Source organism: Entelurus aequoreus, linkage group LG15 (assembly GCF_033978785.1).
Source record: "Entelurus aequoreus isolate RoL-2023_Sb linkage group LG15, RoL_Eaeq_v1.1, whole genome shotgun sequence".
NCBI lineage: Eukaryota > Metazoa > Chordata > Actinopteri > Syngnathiformes > Syngnathidae > Entelurus > Entelurus aequoreus.
Window position 1 is genome coordinate 4,531,554 of NC_084745.1, and position 24,657 is coordinate 4,556,210.

General features: G+C 38.8%; 2 protein-coding genes across 2 annotated transcripts in view; one reads left to right on the top strand and one right to left on the bottom strand.

Moving 5' to 3' along the window:
• Positions 1 to 344: 344 nt before the first annotated feature.
• On the bottom strand, positions 345 to 3,916 carry LOC133629703 (uncharacterized protein K02A2.6-like). Its single transcript, XM_062020615.1, has 2 exons — positions 587 to 3,916; positions 345 to 521 (listed from the first exon to the last, which is right to left on the bottom strand). Exons 1-2 carry the CDS (start codon positions 3,632 to 3,634, stop codon positions 483 to 485), a joined length of 3,087 nt encoding a protein of 1,028 aa, XP_061876599.1. The 5' UTR covers positions 3,635 to 3,916; the 3' UTR covers positions 345 to 482.
• Positions 3,917 to 11,745: 7,829 nt separating this feature from the next.
• The window catches only part of LOC133629704 (sorting nexin-16-like), a 49,772-nt gene continuing 36,860 nt past the window's right edge, over positions 11,746 to 24,657 (top strand). The window contains exons 1-2 of the mRNA XM_062020616.1: positions 11,746 to 11,920; positions 22,865 to 23,311. Coding sequence (XP_061876600.1) covers positions 22,943 to 23,311 — 369 coding nt within the window. The 5' untranslated portion in view covers positions 11,746 to 11,920; positions 22,865 to 22,942. The remainder of the gene's footprint in view (positions 11,921 to 22,864; positions 23,312 to 24,657) is intronic.

Consider the following 24,657-nt stretch of genomic DNA (forward strand, 5'->3'; position numbering starts at 1 on the left):
CTTCCGTGGTGACCCACACTTTCTGTCCAGACGGGAGCTCTGGGAGCGCACGGGAACGGTGGTGGTGGTTGTAGTTTGCAGCTTGCTTGCGTCGCCCTTCCTCATCCTTCTGGCGAAACTCCTGCAGCTCGGGCCATTTAGGGTCCAGCTTGCTTGAAGGCTGCGGCAGCGATGTGCGCAGGTTCCTCCCCATCAGCAACTGCGCTGGTGAGAATCCGTGCTCTAGCGGTGTGGCTCTGTATGCCAGTAGTGCCCTGACTTGGTCAGTGTCTTTTTCCCACAGCTTCTTGACAGTTTGAACAGCACGCTCCGCTTCACCATTCGCTTGTGGGTAGCGAGGACTGCTCGTGACATGTGTGAAGCTGCACTCTTTTGCAAATGCTCTGAATGCCTCCGACGAAAACTGGGGCCCATTGTCAGAAACCACGGTCTGTGCGTAACCATGATGACTAAAAGCATCTTTCACAGCTCCAATGGTGGCCTCAGATGTCGTAACTCTGAGCTCTGCCACCTCGATGTACCTAGAAAAATAATCAACAATAAGCAGGTAAGTCTTTTTGCTCCATTCAAACAGGTCCATCCCCACCTTTTGCCATGGGCGATCTGGTACTGTGGTCTCCATCAGCGGCTCTCTGTACTGGATTCTATATTTTTGGCACGTTTCACACTGGTCCACTGCCTCTCTGATGTGGGCAGTGATTCCAGGCCACCATACCGATTCCTTGGCTCTAGAGCGACATTTGGAGATTCCTTGATGACCTTCGTGAAGTTTAGTCATGATCTCCCTTCTGAGTGCTTGTGGTATCACCAGTCTCTCGCCTTTCATGAGAAGGTCATCTGCAAGATACAGGTCTGCTCTGACCTTCCAGTAGGGGGCAACGTCTGGCCTCAGCGTGTGTTTTTCCGGCCATTCTGTCAGACAGTAGTGTGACACTGTTTTGCATGTTTCATCTGCTTGTTGTGCCCGTTTAATTTCTTCCAATCGTGTGTCTGTAGCGGGGAGTGAGGACACAACTGCATTCACAAACACCTGGACCTCTCTTTCAAGTTCCAAGTCACCAGGTGACATCTTGTCCTGAAGCGGCGCTCTAGACAGCGTGTCTGCAGTGATGAGGTTTTTCCCTGGGACATGAACAATGTCATAATCATACCTCAGGAGTCGCAGACGAAATCTCAGAACCCTTGGTGGCAGATCATCCAAACCTCTGGTGCTCAACAGTGGGACCAGGGGCTTATGGTCTGTCAGGAGTGTGAAGTGTAGACCCTGCACGTAGGAGGTCAGTCTTTCGCACGCCCATGTTGCTGCCAGCGCCTCCTTTTCAATCTGCGCATAGCGCTTCTCTGTATCTGTCAGTCCTCTTGAAATAAACGTCACTGGTTGCCATGAGCCATCAGCCTGTTTCTGCGTGAGAACAGCACCTATTCCGTATGCTGATGCATCTGCTGCTACTTGAGTCTCTGCTGCATTTGAATATTTAGCAAGTGCTGTCGGTGAGCTCAGTCCTTCTTTCAGCTTTTGAAAAGCAGTCTGTTGAGGTTCCCCCCAGACCCACTCATTTTTCTCCCTCAGTAGGTCTTTCAGGGGCACGGTGACAGTAGCCAGTTGTGGCAAGAATTTGGACAGGTAATTTGCCATGCCTATTAGGCGGCGCACATCCTCCGCGCATTCAGGCTCTGGCATCTGAAGAATCGCTTTTGTTTTGTTTGGGTCGGGCTCGATGCCTTTTGCCGAAACCTTGTGACCAACAAAGATCATGTGCTCCTTAGCAAACTCACACTTCTCGTTCAAAGTGAGGCCTTCCTCCTGCATTTTCTGGAGCACACTGTGCAGTCTTTGGTCATGTTCCTGTCTGTCACGGCCATACACAAGAACATCATCTGCATGACACAGCACGCCCTCAAAATCCTCCAACATTTGTGACATCCTTCTTTGAAAATGTTCTGGAGCGGATTTGATCCCAAAGGGCAGGCGGTTGAACAGATATCTCCCAAAAGGAGTGATGAATGTGGTTAATGGTCGTGATTTTGGGGTTAATGGGATTTGCCAAAATCCAGATCGAGCATCTAGTTTTGTGAAAACCTTTGCCTCTGACATCATCGCAAGTGTTTGGTCGACGGAAGGAAGAATATGGCGTTCTCTTTTCACTGCTTTGTTTAGCTTTGTGAGATCTACACAGATCCTGAGTTTGTCCTGCTTTGGTTTTGGAACCACAACTATTCCAGAGCACCAAGCCGTTGGTTCTGTCACTTTTGATATGACTCCCATAGTTTCCATTCTATCCAGTTCTTCACGCACTTTCTCTCTCAGTGGCATTGGGACCCGTCTGGGTGTTGAGAGAGCATAAGGTGTCGCTCCTTTTTTCAGCTCTATGCGGTACGGCTCCTTCAGCTCACCAAGCCCATGGAACACCGCTGGATACGCTGCTTTGAAATCTGTTTCAGGCTGTGTCGCTGTGACAGCCTCTGCTCTGTGAACCAGTTGCATGGCCTCTATGGCTGGTAGTCCCAGAAGTGGTTGTGTCAGTCCTGCCACAACATAAACATGTTGGTCTGTAAAGAGGCCTTTTGCCAGCATTTTCCCCTGGAAACAGCCCTTTACATTCAGGGGGTTGCGTCCCGGTCCAAACAGTTTCTTAAGTGGTTTCTCCAACTTGCCATCTCGTGTTGGTTTAAAGACACTTTCCGGTATGGATGTCACGTCAGCTCCTGTGTCGATTTTAAAATTAATGGCTTCCCCGTTGAGTAGTATATTTTCCATCCAAGGCCTTGTAGTCTGTGTTTGCACCTCACCTAGAAAAGCATAGTCCTCCTGATCATTGTCACCGTCTGACTGGCACTCTGTGACTGTGTTTACTGCTTTCCCTCTGAAACAGGCCACTGCATAATGTCCAATTTTGCGACACTTGCGACATTCTACATCTTTAGCTGGGCAGTCTTTCCATGCATGTCTGCGTCCTTTTCCACATCGGCCACACTCTTTTTCTCCTTGAGTGTCTGACCTTTGGCCTTTGTTTGAGTGTTGAGGCTTTTTCCCCAGGCGCTGAAACCTTGTCTGAACAGCATCTAAATTTATCTTGGAGTCTCCTTCTCCAGCAGTGTTGTACATTAATGTCTGTTGTTTCTTAACAGTTTCACTTTGTCTCACTCTTTGTATTGTCTTCACCAGGGTCAATTCTGAGTCCATCTGTAGCTGTTCTGACAGCCTCCTGTCATTTATTCCAACCACAATTCTGTCTCTTATTAGCTCTTCCTTCAGATCTCTATAGTTACAATGTTCTGCTAACTTGTGCACAGTGGTGATGAATGCTTCTGCACTCTCTCCATCTTGTTGGAACCTCATGTTAAACTGGGCCCTTTCAAAAATCACATTGTGTTTTCCCACACAGTGCTGCTCAAATGCTTCTTTAACTGTATCATACTTCTTTTTGTTTTCATCAGTCAACGGTAAAACTGCCAAAATATCATCTGCTGCATCTCCCATAGCATAGAGAAGTGAATTCACCTGATACTCCTCTTCTTTCTCTGTTAATCCAGATACAACACGAAATCTCTCAAACCTTCTGATCCATCTTGGCCATCCTGACGGATTTGAGAAGTCAAATGGTTCTGGGTGTGATATTTGTGTAGATGCCATTGTATATTCCCTTAGTTGTCGATCAGGAAAGGTTTGTGTAGCTCAGCCAAGTCGCAGGCTTTTTTTTTTTTTTTTTTTTTTTTTTTTTTCTTAGCAACTTTTCTTCACTTATCTCCGTTTTTATTGTCAGCACTGAGCTTCCTCCAGGCTATATTCATGAAGAGATAACATCCACCGCTTCACAGGAGTATAAAGTTATAACTTTTGAGTTCTTTTTCACTCTCTGACACCATGTATAAAGAATGGCTCAGGGACACAGAGAGGTAGCGTTGCTGCCATGTTTACTCGTCATTCAGGAAGTCCGCCCCAGCCCCAAAGCACCCTGGGATATGTAGGCATAGCCTACCACTACAGTTGCCAAACTTGTATTTTCTCCGCATCTAAACCTTTTTTATAGTCGGTCACCAAAGACATTGCCAGAGATTTTGGTCAGAAACTCTACAAATCCTGGTAGTTTTGAGGCTGTCGCTTGGCAACTCCATGTTTCCACTCTCTTCACAGACTGTCAAAGGGATTCATGTCCAGAGACTGGCTGAAGGCCTCTCAAAGATTGTAATGTGCTTTCTCCTGGTTGCCGAGGCAGCATGTTCTGGGTCAGGAAGACCCGGTCTTTTGGCAAGAGTCCTTGGTACAATCTGTAATCTTTGTGTAGCCATGTGGGGATGGCCTTCTGGTGGTCATATTCAGCATTGAATGACCTCCAAACAGTTGATTGGATGCCAAAGAACTTATCTGACTAGTTCACATTCTTCCAAGCTTTGTTCATTTTCTTTTTTGAACTCATTTGTAATCAATCACGTATAATTACCTGCACAATAAAAAAAAAGTTGCATTTAACCAACCAATCAAGCTTTATTGAAGACTCCAACGTCCAAGTAGACATGCAATCACATATAGTACACAAAACAAAAAAATACAGTATAAAAGGCATTATCCCATAATATTAAAACGGTGCTTGTGCATATTCAGTAAAAGCATCTAACAAATAAATAAAAGAAGCAATAAAAAATATATTAAATACTTTGTCTACACATTGTATAAAAGGCACATATACCAATGTTCCATATATAGGATTGGTACCTAACAGAACTACTATAGGATTGGTTATCTGTATAATAAGATCATTATTACTTTTGATTATAGCAAAACAAGAACCTCCAAGAAACAACCATGTAACGTCCATCCATCCATTTTCTACCGCTTGTCCCCCATGTAACCTTGTTCAGTCAAAGCAGTTCAATACATTTTGTCTGAGAATATAAACATGAACCAGGGGTAGATCAAAATAAATGTATATTATCCTAGACATGTTCTAAGGGTACGCAGCATGGAGCGCTACTGCCTACTGGCGCTGACGAGACGCGGGGCCGCCATCTTGGAGTGGTGATCCGTGCAATTCATTCGGCACGAGCAATAAACTGTCAGCGCATTTCATTCATCTTACCTCCCTGAATGCCACTGATTTTCACACGCTTTTTTCTCATACGTGTAGCTATGATAATAATAATAATAATAATAATAATAATAATAATAATAATACATTTTATTTATAAGGCGCCTTTCTGGGCACTCAAGGACACCGTACAAAATCAAAACAAAAAAATCTAATTGGATAAAAAAAACAACAACAACAACAACAAAGATAGAGAAGAAAAGATGATTACCATGAATAAGCAGCCAGGAATAGGTGTGTTTTGAGTCTTGATTTGAAGAGGGATATTGAATCTAAGTTACGAAGGTCTGGTGGTAAAGAGTTCCAAAGATGTGGGATAAAGGACACATGTTTTATTATTCATGGTTTGCTTAACAGTTATAGAATATTCTTATATGCTATAAGTCAGTGTTTTTCAACCACTGTGCCGCGGCACACCAGTGTGCCGTGAGATACAGTCTGGTGTGCCGTGGGAGATTATCTAATTTCACCTATTTGGGTTAAAAACATTTTTTGCAAAACAGTAATTATAGTCTACAAATGATGTGTTGTTGTTGAGTGTCGGTGTTGTCTAGAGCTCGGCAGAGTAACCATGTAATACTCTTCCATCTCAGTAGGTGGCAGCCGGTGGCTAATTGCTTTGTAAATGCAGGTAAAAAGGAGTCTGATGCTAAAACCAAAAGTAAACAAAAGGTGAGTGCCCCTAAGAAAAGGCATTGAAGCTTAGGAAAGGCTATGCAGAACAAAATTAAAATTGAACTGGCTACAAAGTAAACAAAAACAGGATGCTGGACGACAGCAAAGACTTACTGCGGAGCAAAGACGGCGTCCACAATGTACATCCGAACATGACATGACAATCAACAATGTCCCCACAAAGAAGGATAAAAACAACTGAAATATTCTTGATTGCTAAAACAAAGTAGATGCGGGAAATATCGCTCAAAGGAAGACATGAAACTGCTGCAGGAAAATACCAAAAAAAAGTGAAAAAGCCACCAAAATAGGAGCGCAAGACAAGAACTCAAACATTACACACAGGAAAACAGCAAAACAGTCAAAATAAGTCAGGGTGTGATGTGACAGGTGGTGACAGTACACCTACTTTGAGACAAGAGCTACATTGATGCATGCTTGGTTATGGTAAAGTCATATGCAACAATTGCGACAACGACTTTTAACTGTCAACTGAGTTTATGATTTCTGCTGGTGGTGTGCCTCCGGATTTTTTCAACGCAAAAAAATGTGCCTTGGTTAAAAAAAGGTTGAAAAACACTGCTATAAGTGACCAGACGTGCCAGATCAAAACTGGGAATATAATCCAAGAGAAGGCGGGAAAAGTCTTTATATCAGCTAAAACCACCAATCTGTTTCACTGGATCCAGAATAAAAGCAAATTCTGTCTTACCCAACAATGTTAGTGTTTGAATATTGTTACTTGAAGACTTATTCCTGGTTACAATTATACTGTTAAGAAAGTATTGTCTTACACTTTGCCTAAAATGAGAATGCATCATAATTAGCGGCGGCTGGTGAATTTTGTTTTCGGTGGGGCTGAAAGTTTGTACACCAAACCCCTGTAGGGGGTCATCCTCCCCCAGAAGATTTATTTGTCATTTTCACATACAAATGAAGCATTCTGGTGCATTCTGACAAAATAATGAAGACAAAATAGAACATTTCATAGGTTTGCAGAGAACTATACACAATATGCACACTGAAGGCATGAGGCCACCATAGGCTTGCAGAGAACTATAGCCTAGTAGCTCAACAGTAATCCCCAAAATTACCGCATTCCAGGTGTCAGGTAAGTGTGGCAGGGCCTTTTCCTGTTTATCACATATTTTGTCCCACACATTTCACGAAGGTGGGCTACACAAAATTGGGTTGGAAAGCTAAATTTAGACCTGTATAATACTGTACAGCCACTGTCCATCTGATTGTCTAGTTAGCTAACATAGATTACCCCCCTACACAATCTGGACTGTGGTCCTAACTTTTACCCCTGTTGGCTTTTACAATCTTTATCTTCATCATTTATTTCAACTTTATGTTATTCAATTATGACATTTTTAAATTTAATTAATCTCAATGACAAGCAATTCTATTATGGTCATACTCTTGTTTGCTAGCGGCTAGGATGTCAGTACTATTGAAGATCTTTGCTCCTTCTCAACTCTGTGCTAATATTCTTTTCACAAAATACAACCAATAGTACGTTAATGTTAAATCTTACTTGTGAAAAGTAATCCTCTGATACCTATTTTCAACAGTCCACTCATTTGAGCAGGAAAACGCTGAACACCATCTTTGTTTTCTACCTGTCAATTGTCAGTTTAGCATCTTTGTTTTCTACCTGTCAACTGTCAGTTTAGCATCTTTGTTTTCTACCTGTCAACTGTCAGTTTAGCATCTTTGTTTTCTACCTGTCAACTGTCAGTTTAGCATCTTTGTTTAGTACCTGTCAACTGTCAGTTTAGCATCTTTGTTTTCTACCTGTCAACTGTCAGTTTAGCATCTTTGTTTTCTACCTGTCAACTGTCAGTTTAGCATCTTTGTTTTCTACCTGTCAACTGTCAGTTTAGCATCTTTGTTTTCTAGCTGTCAACTGTCAGTTTAGCATCTTTATTTTGTACCTGTCAACTGTCAGTTTAGCATCTTTGTTTTCTACCTGTCAACTGTCAGTTTAACATCTTTGTTTTGTACCTGTCAACTGTCAGTTTAGCATCGTTGTCTTCTACCTGTCAACTGTCAGTTTAGCATCTTTGTTTTCTACCTGTCAACTGTCAGTTTAGCATCTTTGTTTTCTACCTGTCAACTGTCAGTTTAGCATCTTTGTTTTCTACCTTTCTACCTTTCAACTGTCAGTTTAGCATCTTTGTTTTCTACCTGTCAACTGTCAGTTTAGCATCTTTGTATTCTACCTGTCAACTGTCAGTTTAGCATTTTTGTTTTCTACCTGTCAACTGTCAATTAAGCATCTTTGTTTTCTACCTGTTAACTGTCAGTTCAGCATTTTTGTTTTCTACCTGTCAACTGTCAGTTTAGCATCTTTGTCTTCTACCTGTCAACTGTCAGTTTAGCATCTTTGTTTTCTAGCTGTCAACTGTCAGTTTAGCATCTTTGTTTTCCACCTGTCAACTGTCAGTTTAGCATCTTTGTCTTCTACCTGTCAACTGTCAGTTTAGCATCTTTGTTTTCTACCTGTCAACTGTCAGTTTAGCATTTTTGTTTTCTATCTGTCAACTGTCAGTTTAGCATCTTTGTCTTCTACCTGTCAACTGTCAGTTTAACATCTTTGTTTTCTACCCGTCAACTGTCAGTTTAGCATCTTTGTTTTCTACCCGTCAACTGTCAGTTTAGCATCTTTGTCTTCTACACGTCAACTGTCAGTTTAGCATCTTTGTTTTCTACCTGTCAACTGTCAGTTTAGCATCTTTGTTTTCTACCTGTCAACTGTCAGTTTAGCATCTTTGTTTTCTACCTGTCAACTGTCAGTTTAGCATCTTTGTTTTCTACCTGTCAACTGTCAGTTTAGCATCTTTGTTTTCTACCTGTCAACTGTCAGTTTAGCATCTTTGTTTTCTACCTGTCAACTGTCAGTTTAGCATCTTTGTTTTCTACCTGTCAACTGTCAGTTTAGCATCTTTGTTTAGTACCTGTCAACTGTCAGTTTAGCATCTTTGTTTTCTACCTGTCAACTGTCAGTTTAGCATCTTTGTTTTCTACCTGTCAACTGTCAGTTTAGCATCTTTGTTTTCTACCTGTCAACTGTCAGTTTAGCATCTTTGTTTTCTAGCTGTCAACTGTCAGTTTAGCATCTTTGTTTTGTACCTGTCAACTGTCAGTTTAGCATCTTTGTTTTCTACCTGTCAACTGTCAGTTTAACATCTTTGTTTTGTACCTGTCAACTGTCAGTTTAGCATCTTTGTCTTCTACCTGTCAACTGTCAGTTTAGCATCTTTGTCTTCTACCTGTCAACTGTCAGTTTAGCATCTTTGTTTTCTACCTGTCAACTGTCAGTTTAGCATCTTTGTTTTCTACCTGTTAACTGTCAGTTTAGCATCTTTGTTTTCTACCTGTCAACTGTCAGTTTAGCATCTTTGTTTTCTACCTGTCAACTGTCAGTTTAGCATCTTTGTTTTCTACCTGTCAACTGTCAGTTTAGCATCTTTGTTTTCTACCTGTCAACTGTCAGTTTAGCATCTTTGTTTTCTACCTTTCTACCTTTCAACTGTCAGTTTAGCATCTTTGTTTTCTACCTGTCAACTGTCAGTTTAGCATCTTTGTATTCTACCTGTCAACTGTCAGTTTAGCATTTTTGTTTTCTACCTGTCAACTGTCAATTAAGCATCTTTGTTTTCTACCTGTTAACTGTCAGTTCAGCATTTTTGTTTTCTACCTGTCAACTGTCAGTTTAGCATCTTTGTCTTCTACCTGTCAACTGTCAGTTTAGCATCTTTGTTTTCTAGCTGTCAACTGTCAGTTTAGCATTTTTGTTTTCCACCTGTCAACTGTCAGTTTAGCATCTTTGTCTTCTACCTGTCAACTGTCAGTTTAGCATCTTTGTTTTCTACCTGTCAACTGTCAGTTTAGCATTTTTGTTTTCTATCTGTCAACTGTCAGTTTAGCATCTTTGTCTTCTACCTGTCAACTGTCAGTTTAACATCTTTGTTTTCTACCCGTCAACTGTCAGTTTAGCATCTTTGTTTTCTACCCGTCAACTGTCAGTTTAGCATCTTTGTCTTCTACACGTCAACTGTCAGTTTAGCATCTTTGTTTTCTACCTGTCAACTGTCAGTTCAGCATCTTTGTTTTCTACCTGTCAACTGTCAGTTTAGCATCTTTGTTTTGTACCTGTCAACTGTCAGTTTAGCATCTTTGTCTTCTACCTGTCAACTGTCAGTTTAGCATCTTTGTTTTTTACCCGTCAACTGTCAGTTTAGCATCTTTGTTTTCTACCTGTCAACTGTCAGTTTAGCATCTTTGTTTTCTACCTGTCAACTGTCAGTTTAGCATCATTGTTTTCTACCTGTCAACTGTCAGTTTAGCATCTTTGTTTTCTACCTTTCTACCTTTCAACTGTCAGTTTAGCATCTTTGTTTTCTACCTGTCGACTGTCAGTTTAGCATCTTTGTCTTCTACCTGTCAACTGTCAGTTTAGCATCTTTGTTTTCTACCCGTCAACTGTCAGTTTAGCATCTTTGTTTTCTACCTGTCAACTGTCAGTTTAGCATCTTTGTCTTCTACCTGTCAACTGTCAGTTTAGCATCTTTGTTTTCTACCCGTCAACTGTCAGTTTAGCATCTTTGTTTTCTACCTGTCAACTGTCAGTTTAGCATCTTTGTTTTCTACCTGTCAACTGTCAGTTTAGCATCATTGTTTTCTACCTGTCAACTGTCAGTTTAGCATCTTTGTTTTCTACCTTTCTACCTTTCAACTGTCAGTTTAGCATCTTTGTTTTCTACCTGTCGACTGTCAGTTTAGCATCTTTGTTTTCTACCTGTCAACTGTCAGTTTAGCATCGTTGTTTTCTACCTGTCAACTGTACAGTTTAGCATCTTTGTTTTCTACCTTTCAACTGTCAGTTTAGCATCTTTGTTTTCTACCCGTCAACTGTCAGTTTAGCATCTTTGTCTTCTACCTGTCAACTGTCAGTTTAGCATCTTTGTTTTCTGCCTGTCAACTGTCAGTTTAGCATCTTTGTTTTCTACCCGTCAACTGTCAGTTTAGCATCTTTGTTTTCTACCTGTCAACTGTCAGTTTAGCATCTTTGTTTTCTACCCGTCAACTGTCAGTTTAACATCTTTGTTTTCTAATCCAATCCAATCCAATTTATTTATATAGCACATTTACACAACAAGAATGTTTCCAAAGTGCTGCACAGCCATGTTAAAAACAATATTAAAAACAATATTAAAAACAATATTAAAAACAATATTATGCTACACCAATGACTGAATAAAAACAAAGAATAAATGAATAGAAAACCAATACAGAGACAATATAAAAAATAAATATGATTAAAAACGATTTTAAAGGGTAAAACCAATTAAAACAGTAAAATAGACATCAAAATTTATTTTTTTAAAAACACACAGGACAACAGAGGACAGAAGACCACACAACTCACGTAGTGTTAAAAGAGTTTCTACCTGTCAACTGTCAGTTTAGCATCTTTGTTTTCTACCTGTCAACTGTCAGTTTAGGCTGCTCGCCGGCTCCTCATCACCACTTCAAGATGGCGGCCCAATTTCTCGCGTCACAGCAGCCAATGCTGCGTCTACTTATAACATGTCTATCGCTAACCCTATGGAAAAAAGATCGAAAAGGATTTTTAACTTTGCAACCTCATTATAGTATTGGCTAAGTTGTACATTCATAAATGTAAGTTTCGCAATACTCAACCTGTTTTTTGTGCCTTTAAAAAAAGAATTAGAACTGTGACAACTATGATGCTGTGCTCTACATGTGGATTATTTACTAAACTTGTGTGAGCCTATGCTTTACACTTATATATATATATTACATTCTATTGTACTTACTTTATTGAGTTTACAACCCCCTGGCGCTGTTTTCTACTGTTTTCTTCATTATTATTATTTCAGCAACAGGAAGTGACGTCAGAAGAAAAGATGGGAAAAAGACGTCGGGTGTGTAAAATGTTCCCGCGCCCTCTAGTGGCCGGTGGTCGTACTGCAGCTGCAATGGACTCCTATTGAGGCACGCTAACATGAACATGAACATGAACATGAACATAACATGACTCCTTCATGAACCGCCACAAAGCTGACACCCGCCACTCTTTCCGTGCTATTAAGTCTTCTCCCGGAAGGACTGCCGCTCAACTTAGGGTGAGTTTGTGACACACTTTAGTGCATCCTTGTGTTCCCACTCGTGCTAGCCTACTAGCTCAAGTCAGCTACAATCAAATCTAACATTCGTGCGTGACAAGACTAGAAATATTTATTTCCTCGTTCGTCTTCACGACGTAACGCCACAAGTCTCCTAAACTGTCATAAGTTCATCTTTAATATAATGTTGATACGATTGGCGCCGCCTATATGTCAATAGACGGTCCTCGATTCCGCTCATAAAATCTATGCCGCTCGTAAAATCCAATAAACAAATCGTCAACAATACTCCATTTACATTTGGTGACTTGAATATGAATAAGTATTAGTGATATTGTTATTATAAATATGAACAAGTATTAGTGATATTGTTATTATAAATATGAACAAATATTAGTGATATTGTTATTATAAATATGAACCAGTATTAGTGATATTTGTATTATAAATATGAACAAGTATTAGTGATATTGTTATTATTAATATGATCAAGTATTAGTCATATTGTTATTGTAAATATGAACAAGTATTAGTGATATTGTTATTATAAATATGAACAAGTATTAGTGATATTGTTATTATAAATATGAACAAGTATTAGTGATATTGTTATTATAAATACAGTGTTTCCCATAAACTGCCAAGATACCTGTGGCGGTGGGGGCGTGGCTATGGGCGTGGTCACCATGACATCATCGAGTAATTTGCATAATTTACTGCAATGATATGATTTTCTCTAAAAAGGCTCAAAAAATGTATACTTACTAATTAATAATAACAGTTTTGTTTTAAACGTCCATCCATCCATCCATTTTACAATATAATTACAACACTTTATGTACATATTTATATACAGATTTGAACAATAAGTTATTCACTGAAATATATTTATTAATTGTGGTTCTTACAAAAAATATATCTTATTAAATATAAAAGCTAAAATGTCTCTTAAAGCTCTACCCCTTTAATTAGTGCATACTAAATAATTTAACTTTAGCCTACTACTACAACCATATTATTTACCAGCAACATAAAGTGAAACAGAGGTAGAGGTGCCCTGCCACAGTCAGTAACAAATAACAATTTTGACACGGAAAAGGCGAGAACAACACAAAAAAGATGCTTGGTTCCACTCCACTTTTTCTTTGCGATGATTACGAATCATTCTTTATTAAAATGGGAATGTATGAACATCCTATCAGTCGGCATTCTAACGACAGCAGACATTGTACAGTAAGAGGTGTTTTATTATGTTTGTTGCCTCTCAAAGTCTTCAGTGAGTAATAACCAGTGATGTTGTTGTAAAAAAAAATGAAAGTTGTGATGCTTTTTAGAAATTATTGCGCCTCGTATACTGAAAATGATTAAAATACGTAAATATTAAATATTGTTATAAATATAGCTTGCTTCATTTTCTTTTCATTTTCAAAGTATTGTATGTCAATGTCAATATGCAAGGTACATAGATTTGACACAAACATATATTCACAATGTAAACACAAACATATATTCACAATGTAAACACACATATATTCACAATGTACACACAAACATATATTCACAATGTAAACACAAACATATATTCACAATGTAAACACACATATATTCACAATGTACACACAAACATATATTGACAATGTAAACACAAACATATATTCACAATGTAAACACACATATATTCACAATGTACACACATACATATATTCACAATGTAAACACACATATATTCACAATGTAAACACACATATATTCACAATGTAAACACACATATATTCACAATGTAAACACACATATATTCACAATGTAAACACAAACATATATTCACAATGTAAACACATATATTCACAATGTACACACAAACATATATTCACAATGTAAACACAAACATATATTCACAATGTAAACACAAACATACATTCACAATGTAAACACACATATATTCACAATGTAAACACACATATATTCACAATGTAAACACACATATATTCACAATGTAAACACAAACATATATTCACAATGTAAACACAAACATATATTCACAATGTACACACAAACATATATTCACAATGTAAACACAAACATATATTCACAATGTAAACACAAACATATATTCACAATGTAAACACACATATATTCACAATGTAAACACACATATATTCACAATGTAAACACACATATATTCACAATGTAAACACACATATATTCACAATGTAAACACAAACATATATTCACAATGTAAACACACATATATTCACAATGTAAACACAAACATATATTCACAATGTAAACACAAACATATATTCACAATGTAAACACACATATATTCACAATGTAAACACACATATATTCACAATGTAAACACACATATATTCACAATGTACACACACATATATTCACAATGTACACACAAACATACATTCACAATGTACACACAAACCAAGGCACTTTCAACACATCTCACCAACTTTAAAGCTCCACCAGGTTGAGCACATATTGTCTTTAACAAAACAAGTCAAGGAAAGAAGATACACACACAATATTAGAAATAAATAATAATGATACAATAGGATAAGCCTCACAATTCAAAAATACAAAAAAGGGCTAATCCAAATCACTTTAAATTTTTCCAATACTTTACATTTTTCCAATAAAGATACCAATTTTAAGGGCTTTTGTACTTTTAACCATTTTCCAAGATTTAATTGATAATTTGACAACATTAAGGCAATTTTTAAATGTAGTTTTTACTTCCAGAAATCGACATTTATGTATAAAAATGTAGCTAGCAGCATAATAATAATAAGCATTTGTATGTTACCATCAATTATGAATATGTGAAATGTGATCTCTTCTATTGTAAATGTGGACATCTCCGCACTCTTCTTCAAAACACACGTGTTGTTGTGCCAAAAACTGATTCACTGCCAAAAAATAGTTTGCCACCGTGGAAGTGCCTGCGGTGAACAAACACTTCATAGTCGTGTTATTGGAACCACATGTTTACATATTATTATCGTGTCCCAAAATGTGTTCTCTTTCTTGTCTAGAAGCTCCATTCAGTCGCCACTCTTATTTCTTCATGCACATCATACATATTTATAAAGTATTTGAATGTATTTATTCTATTGTAATGTTCCTATTGTATTCTTGGCTGCCCAAAAGTACTTCAAAGTAATATTTTGACATTGACGCATCTCAGCTGTGCATCATTTGTTGACTTGTTGAAGTATCCTCTATAAAGCTGAAATCACCCCCGTCCTTTGTGTTTGTTCATTTTTAAATACCTTTTTAAATCTTATTTATTGTTAATATGCTTTGTCAGAGTGAATGTATATTTGCATATATTTGTGTGTGTTTACATCTGAACTAGACACTAAGGGACCTTGGGAACTGAGTGGGTGTTGAAGGCCTGTAACTAGGGATGATGTTTGATAAGGAATTATCGAGTTTGAGACTATTATCGAATCCTCTTATCGAACCGATTCCTTATCGATTCTCTTATGGAGTCCAGATAGGTTGTTGTATATGGGAAAAAAAACACAATATTTGGTTTAACAAAAGCTCACTTTTATTATATAAGAAAAAAATAAAATCTAATAAATAAATAAATATTGACTGTTACCCACCTAAAAAAATTCAATAAATATTTACTGTTGTTACCCAAAGAATATTAAGTGGGATTTTTCAGAGAAACACATATATACAGTAACACAAAAACAACCTGTCTCTGTGATCACTATAGGTGTATAAATAATAATATAGTGTTAAATAAAATCAGTCCCTTGGGCACAAAACTGAAAATATTACAGCTCTCCAAAAAGTGCACTTCTGCTGCTATTGGAACATAACTGTTTGTTATGATGCTTTGACATTTTTACACTTTATTTCTTTATTGAAAGAAAATTCTATGAAGAGAAAAGTTGTTTGCAAATGTGGTTACAATGCTAAAAAATGAAAAGTTAAAGCTAAAAAAAGAAATATACTTTATTGAGTTAACATTATTTCTTTATGGGGGAAAGATGTTATGAGCTAGAGAATATAACAACTACACTACCCAGCATGCAACGGGAGTTACGAGCAGGCGCGGTCACCCCGAAAAGTGTTGCATGTTGCCACGCTGTGAAAGTAAACGTCAAGAACTCAGCCAACACGCCTCGTCTGCATTATTTATAATTAGACAGACAACACATCTACAGTGTGATTTTGTAACGTTTACAAGGAAAGAAAAACAAAAGTTAAAAAAGGGAGATATGTTGTATATATATGTATGTGCTGCGGTTGCATTAAGAAGGTTGCGACAGCTGCCGTAAAGGAGGTGCGTTGCTAGCCTGGTTGCTATGTTTCCGGTTGGTCGTAAAAGTGTTGGTCATGTGTTTTACCCTGCTCAAATCTCTCAGTAAAGTTATTCGTTGGATTATAGCTTTTGTTTTGAACTTTATTACACCTTGGAGCGCTTTTTCCCATCCATTGTTTTCCTGCTTTCCCTATCTGCGCCTAATGACTGAGCTACGTGACGTCATTTCTTGTGATGTCCCACGGAGCATTTCTGGTCGGGACGGGATTCCACTCTTTTTCTTTACTATAGTGGTCTCGATAACGGGTACCGGTTCTCAAAAAGGGATTCGAGTCCGAGGACTCGGTTCTTTTCTTATCGAACAACCGGGAAAACCGGTTTCGAGTATCATCCCTACCTGTAACTAATCTTGGGTCTATTATGTTTCATATTTTATAATGCAGATGCTTCAACTTGCTCCCATGAGACACTGTATTGTACTGTACTGTCTGCAAAATTCAATACAAATCTACCCAAAACAACCACTAAGTGTTTGCCAAAAATTGATTTATACCAATGTTTTGTTATTGACACATCTTATCTGTGCATACTTTACTAGAATGCCCTTAGTAGTATTACATCCATCAAAATAAAGTACGCACTGTTTACTTGTTGGGCAGCACGGTGGTACAGGGGTTAGTACATGTGCCTCACAATACGAAGGTCCTGAGTAGTCCGGAGTTAGAACAAGAAAATTTGGCTTGTCAAGACTTTCCAAAACAAGTAAAATTAGCTAACCTCAATGAACCCCAAAATAGCTTAAAATAAGTATATTCTCACTAATAACAAGTGCACTTTTCTTGCTAGAAAAAAATGAGACTTTTTTGCTCAATATGTTGAAAAATATTCTTAAATGAAGTAAATGTTAGTGCCATTATCTTGACATAATGATATGCGCTCAGCATTACATTTCTTGAAACCAGCAAACTTATACTAAAAACTAGTTTATTGTTCTTAATGGAAAGGCAACAAGGCAAGCGCTTGTTACTCTCGGGGTCTCCTAGCCGCTCAGGCTAATCATATTGTCTAAAAATGCATTTTTCCATCGACAACATGACATCATCGCGCCAAGTGCGTGCTCTTTCAGTCAATCAGTGCGCATATATACAGCCCGGCCCCCCGGCCACATTTTTTTTTAATTGTAATTGTGAAGAATTTATTTGAATGTGCATGAACTATTTCTGTTCAAAATTGTTAGAAATGTTAAATGTTTAAATATTAACTGTCAGTTTACTGTACTGTGCCAACTGTACTACTATATGAGTACATCTTTTCTATTGTTTCATTGAAAATAAAACAGCAAAGTCCATTTGGCTGTCATCTGTTTTAATTACGAGACACAATTGTGTCAAAATCATGATTTTTTTGTTTTCATGCTTGAAGTAAGAAATGATGACTTTAAAAAAGTAGTTTTATACTTGTGAGTGTTGATAACACAACTTTGCAACACTTGATATTCTAGTTTCAAGCATGTTTTACTCAATATAGCTCATCAAATCTCAGCAACAAGCTGTAATATCTTACTGACATCATTTAGGACCAAAACACTTAAAACAAGTAAAACACTCTAAGATAAAATCTGCCTAGTGAGAAGAATGATCTTATCAGACAGAAAATAAGCAAATATCACACTTATTTGAGATATTTCATCTTACTTAGATTTCACTTTTTGCAGTGTATATATGCATAAATGTATTTATGTGTATATTTTTACATTTTATATATTATTATATTTATGTAAAAAAATATATTTTTCTAATTTCAAATCCATTAATTTTGTTAGATTTTTCTAGTTTCAAATCCATGTTTAGTGTGATTCCCTAAAAATATTTCTCTCCATACAGTTTTGCTCGCAGGTAACAAGTACATAGTACCGTAATTTCCGGACTATAAGCCGCACCTGACTATAAGCCGCACCAGCTAAATTTAGGGGAAAATACAGATTGCTCCATATATAAGCCGCACCCGACTATAAGCCGCGGGGTTTTGATGTGTAATTAGCGTAGTATATAGGGGTTCCTGCTACCACGGAGGGGATTGTCGGGACAGAGATGACTGTTTGGGAACGCAAAGCGTCCCATTTATTAACAATAAATCTTTCAATCATTCAATCAAACTTTCACATCTTTGACATGGCGAACAGCATTCGTGCAGAGTACAAATAATACAACGGTGCAAAGTAATACAAAGTCCTCGCCTGTACGTTATCAAAATAACCATAAAAGTCAGTCTTTAATCATTGTGTCATCTTCTTCCTCCTGCGTACTAAAACCACCCAAATCCTCTTCGTCGGTGTCGGAGAAGAACAGGCCGTAAATAAGCCGCACCCTTGTATAAGCCGCAGGGACCAGAACGAGGGGAAAAAGTTGCGGCTTATAGTCCGGAAATTACGGTATATATAGTATGGACATTAAAAGTATTGTATTGGTGCTGAGCAGATGACTAGTCTTCTTCTCTAATCACTCGTCCTGAGAACTGTGTGGGCATCAAGGGCGCCGCCCTCAACTGGTTCCGGTCGTACCTAACTGACAGGAGTTTTTGTGTAAAAATAGACAGTTTTATGTCTTCCACAGCTCCTTTACCACATGGGGTTCCCCAGGGCTCAATCCTTGCCCCAATCTTATTTGCGCTTTACCTTCTCCCCCTTGGTTCTATTTTTAGGAAGTACGATATTGCATTTCATTTTTATGCCGATGATTGCCAGATTTATTTTCCCATGGCACAAAATAACACGGTTCAACGTCTTATTGACTGCCTGCACGACATCAAAGTCTGGCTTTCAGCTAACTTCTTGAGCCTAAATGAAGACAAAACAGAAGTTATGTTGTTCGGTCCAAGTCGCTCCCCCTCCCTCAACGTTGACCTCGGCACTCTGACCCCGTATCTCAGCGACTGTGTCACAAACCTGGGGGTAAAGTGCGACTCAGATTTTAAATCCGAAAAACAAATCAGCAGCGTCGTACAAAAAAGCTTTTATCAATTACGCCAAATAGCGAAAGTGAAACCGCTTCTATCAGGACATGATCTCGAGAAATTAATCCACGCCTTTATCTCGACTCGTTTAGAGTACTGCAATTACTTGTATGTAGGCATTAGCCAGGCCTCCCTCGCCCGCCTGCAGCTCGTGCAGAACTCTGCTGCTCGTCTGCTAACACAGACCCGCAGACGTGAGCACATCACCCCTATATTAGCGTCCCTTCACTGGCTCCCTGTGCGTTACATAATCAATTTTAAACTCCTTTTATTGTTTTTAAATGTCTAAACAACCTCGCGCCAACATATCTCTCCGACCTCTTTCAGCCTTACTGCCCCACCCGATCCCTAAGATCAGCCGATCAGCTGCTATTGACGGTCCCGGACACAAGGCTGAAGCTTAGAGGTGACAGAGCTTTCGCCGCTGCTGCTCCCAAGCTCTGGAACGACCTACCTCTGAGTGTTAGACAAGCCTCCTCTCTTCCTGTTTTTAAATCTCTCTTAAAAACATACTTTTATTCCATGGCTTTTAACACTGAGTGATATCCATCCTGCAATGGCGCCCCATAATACACCTGCTGTCAACCTGTTTTTATGTTTTATTTATTTATTTTTTATCGTGTTCTGTTTGTGTTGTGTTGTGTTTGCTCGGTTCTCGTATTATTTTTAACCTGCCCATTGTACAGCACTTTGGCTACCCCTGTGGTAAATATTAAATGTGCTTTATAAATAAAGTTGATTTGATTTGATTTGATTTGATTCTCTCTGATATGAAAGGTACAAAACACCAGAGGTGTGGACTCGAGTCACATGACTTGGACTCGAGTCAGACTCGAGTCATGAATTTGATGACTTTAGACTCGACTTGACAAAATGTAAAGAGACTTGCAACTCGACTTAGACTTTAACATCAATGACTTGTGACTTCACTTGGACTTCAGCCTTTTGACTTGACATGACTTGCTACTTTCCCCAAAACCTAAAGCTTAAAAAGTTATTTGGGAGCGCTCCGTATCTTTCATTTTGTACGTGTCTGTCTATCAGCGTGTGTGCTGCGTGTCAGCTGGTGTGCTCTCAGTACAACAGCCAATCAAATTAGATCTACATTGTTTTCATCACACAGCATTCAGCCAATCAAATTGCAGGACAACCAATGAACAAGAGTTGTCAAACAACGCGCCAGTGAGAGAGATTTATACCAAAGTTGGTTTCGTTCGGGTATAAAAATTACGACTTGGTCAACAAAAAACGAATTGCCGTATGCAAATCACGCAGTTCGAATATTACAGACGGAGACGCAACAACTTCCAACTTCGTTCGACATTTGAACTTGCACAAAGAAGGGTAAGTTTTGAATGTAAGATAACGTTTATTGGCTAAGTAACGTGACTTTTATTTGCTGTGTAGTTAAATCAGTGAGGCTGTAAACTCACTGCTAACGTCATAACCATAGACATCTTATAAGTAGACGCAGCATCGAGCGCTACTGCCTACTGGCGCAGACGAGACGCGGGGCCGCCATCTTGGAGTGGTGATCCGCTCCACTCAGTGCAATTCATTTGGCAGGAGCAATGAACTGTCAGCGCATTTAATTCATTTTACCTCACTGAATACCACTCATTTTCACGCGCTTTTTTGTCATACGTGTAGCTATGATAACGGACACATGTTTTATTATTCATAGTTTGCTTAACAGTAATATAATATTCTTATATGCTATAAGTGACCAGACGTCCGAGATCAAAACTGGGAATATAAGCCCAGAGAAGGGGGAAAAAAACGGTCAGCTATTTTTAAGTTGAAGAAACAATATGATTACGTTATATATACATGCGTATATCCTACATAAACAATGTATGAATACATTAGATATCTATATATCTTATAGACCGTATCTCTGTTGCTGCAGCAGCAGAGAGTTTATTCTGTCTTGACACTTTGTATTGATATTTTGTATTACATTCTTCCCTTAAATGATAATGTTTACAGTGATTGTTATATATGTATTTTTTATGTATGTCGCTTTGGATAAAAGCGTCTGCCAAATACTTAAACTTATATAAACACCTGAAACTCTTTATATCAGCTAAAACCACCAATCTGTTTCACTGGATTCAGAATAAAACCAAATGCTGTCTTACCCAACAATGTTAGTATTTGAATATTGTTACTTGAAGACTTATTCCTTGTTACAATTATACTGTTAAGAAAGTATTGTCTTATATTTTGCCTAAAATGAGAATGCATCATAATCAGTGGCGGCTTGTGAATTTTGTTTTAGGTGGGGCTGAAAGTTTGTAAACCAAACCCCTGTAGGGTCGTCATCCTCCCCCAGAAGATTTATTTGTGATTTTCACATACAAATATTGAAGATCTTTGCTCCTTCTCAACTCTGTGGTAATGTTATTTTCATAAAATACAACCAATAGTACATTTATGTTAAATCTTACTTGTGAAAAGTAATCACCCGATTTCTATTTTCAACAGTCCGCTCATTTGAGCAGGAAAACGCTGAACACCAGCCCGGCATCTTTGTTTCCTACCCGTCAACTATCAGTTTAGGCTGCTCGCCGGCTCCTCATCACCACTTCAAGATGCAATTTGCTCGCGTCACAGCAACCAATATTGCGTCTACTTATAAGATGTCTATGGTTATAACATCATTTCAAACACAGCAATATGTTGCGTCCACTGCAGTTTGCTACCTTATTCATACTTTTTGTCAAGTGATTTTTTTAAGCAGGGTTGCATGAGGTACCAAACATAACGTTACGTTAGTCAATGTATCACACACAGTAACATAACGTTAGACGGCGGTCAGCAGCACCGCGTATTTTAGCCACCTACAAAAAGACAAACATAGTCAAATAAAGGTCAGTTAAAATGTATACTATATTAAGAATATGTGTACATATTGCATAGGGCCCTGACATCTAAAAAGTACAACTCTGTTCATTGTTATGTTCATGTATTTGTTATGTTTTTCAAGTGTACGCACACATCAACACACATACAGTATGAGATGAGATCAATGAGATAAGGTAAGAACAGAATAGAAACTGCTGTGGAACTAGTTACAATGCAATATGCCATGGAAATACAATGTTAACACTTTTGTACAAATAAGTACAGTTGCACTTGTTTTTGCAAATGTGTTTATTCTGTAAAGGAATGAGTTAAATGTTTAAAATTGTTTAAACTATTAAAATGACTGGTTAATAGTGCTATTATGAATTGCAATGTCAGTACTATTTTTTTTCCTGCTATTTCAAATGCACATGTTTTAATAAATAAATACAGCGGTTTAAAAGCATACACAATTTGTGTAAAAATATTAGTCTGTGGTTAAAAGGACTTGAAAGGACTCGAAACTCAAAATGCAGGACTTGTGACTTGACTTGAGACTTTCCAGTCTTGACTTTGGACTTGACTCGGACTTGCCTGTCCTGACTCGGGACTTGACTCGAGACTTGAGGGCAAAGACTTGAGACTTACTTGTGACTTGCAAAGCAATGACTTGGTCCCACCTCTGCAAAACACCTCCACATAGATCACGGAGGATCTAGTTTATAGCAACAGTAAATGAAGATCCTTGTTGGGTTGGTGGTTGAAGAAGTATTTTGTAAACTTGTGTCCAGGGTGTTGAGCGTCTTCGCCAGATTTGAAGAACTACTGACCACAGAAGCGTTGGCCAGGAGGAGACAACACCAAAGAGGATGGCATCACCGTTTGTGCCTGTCCCCGTGCCTTTGGACAGAGCCTCATCAGGTGGCACCAGGAAGGTGAGACGGACCCAGCGAGCGTCTTCACTGGGGAGTGTCTCGTCCACACTGACCACGTCCACCAATGGGAGTTCCCCTCGCCTGTCCAATGGCGTGGACCGAGGCCGCCAAAGCCTGACGCCGCCGCCTCTCCGTAGCCCCGTCTTGCAGGCCAGGGTGAACGGAACTCTTGAGTCCTTTGGGTGTCCAGGTTGCCCTCGCTCCGTGTCAGACCCTGTCTGGAGCCAGCAGGGAGGAGAGCAGAGGCCCATCACTCCCACCGTGCTTGGGTATGAGGTCATGGAGGAGAGGGCAAAGTTCACGGTAAAAAAACCAGCGCATTATTCACCGTGTGGAGTCTGGGATCATTATTTTAAATTATCAGTGCTTTTTTGTCGGGTTTTTTATTTTTGCATATTTATTACAAACTAAAAAACATCCATCCATTTTCTACCGCTTGTCCCTTACGGGGTCGCGGGGGACGCTGGAGCCTATCCCAGCTGCACATACATATATATTTATATTTTTACATATGAATATATGTATGTGTATGTGTATGTATATATACAGTTGTGGTCAAAAGTTTACGTACACTTTTAAAGAACATCCTGTCATGGCTGTCTTGAGTTTCCAATCATTTCTACAACTCTTATTGTTGTTGTGATGTAGTGATTGGAGCACATACTTGTTGCTCACTAAAAACATTCATGAAGTTTGCTTCTTTTATGAATTTATTATGGCTCTACTGAAAATGTGAGGGTGAAAAGTATACATACAGCAATGTTAATATTTGCTTACATGTCCCTTGGCAAGTTGACCTGCAATAAGGCGCTTTTGGTAGCCATCCACAAGCTTCTGCTTGACCACTAAATTGCTGCAGTTCAGCTAAATGTGTTGCTTTTCTGGCATGGACTTGTTTCTTCAGCATTGTCCACACCTTTAAGTCAGGACTTTGGGAAGGCCATTCTAAAACCTTCGTTCTAGCCTGATTTAGCCATTCCTTTACCACTTTTGAGGTGTGTTGGGGTAGGGATGATACTCGAAACCGGTTTTCCCGGTTGTTCGATAAGAAAAGAACCGAGTCCTCGGACTCGAATCCCTTTTTGAGAACCGGTACCTGTTATCGAGACCACTATAGTAAAGAAACAGAGTTGGTTCTTTATTCGAATCCCTCGGAACGAATCCCATCCCGACCAGAATGCCCCTTGAGACATCACAAGAATTTATGTCACGTAGCTCAGTCACTAGGCGCAGATAGGGAAAGCAGGAAAAACAATGGAATAATAAAGTTCAAAACAAAAGGTATAATCCAATGAATAACTTTACTGAGAGATTTTAGCAGGGTAAAACACATGACGAACACTTTTACGACCAACCGGAAACATAGCAACCAGGCTAGCAACGCACCTCCTTTACGGCAGCTGTCACAACCTTCTTAAAGCAACCGCAGCACATACATATATATACAACATATCTCCCTTTTTCAACTTTTGTTTTTCTTTCCTTGTAAACGTTACAAAATCACACTGTATATGTGTTGTCTGTCTAATTATAAATAATGCAGACGAGGCGTGTTGGCTGAGTTCTTGACGTTTACTTTCACGGGTGACGACATGCAACAACACTTTTCGGGGCTACCGCGCATGCTCGTCACTCCCATTGCATGCTGG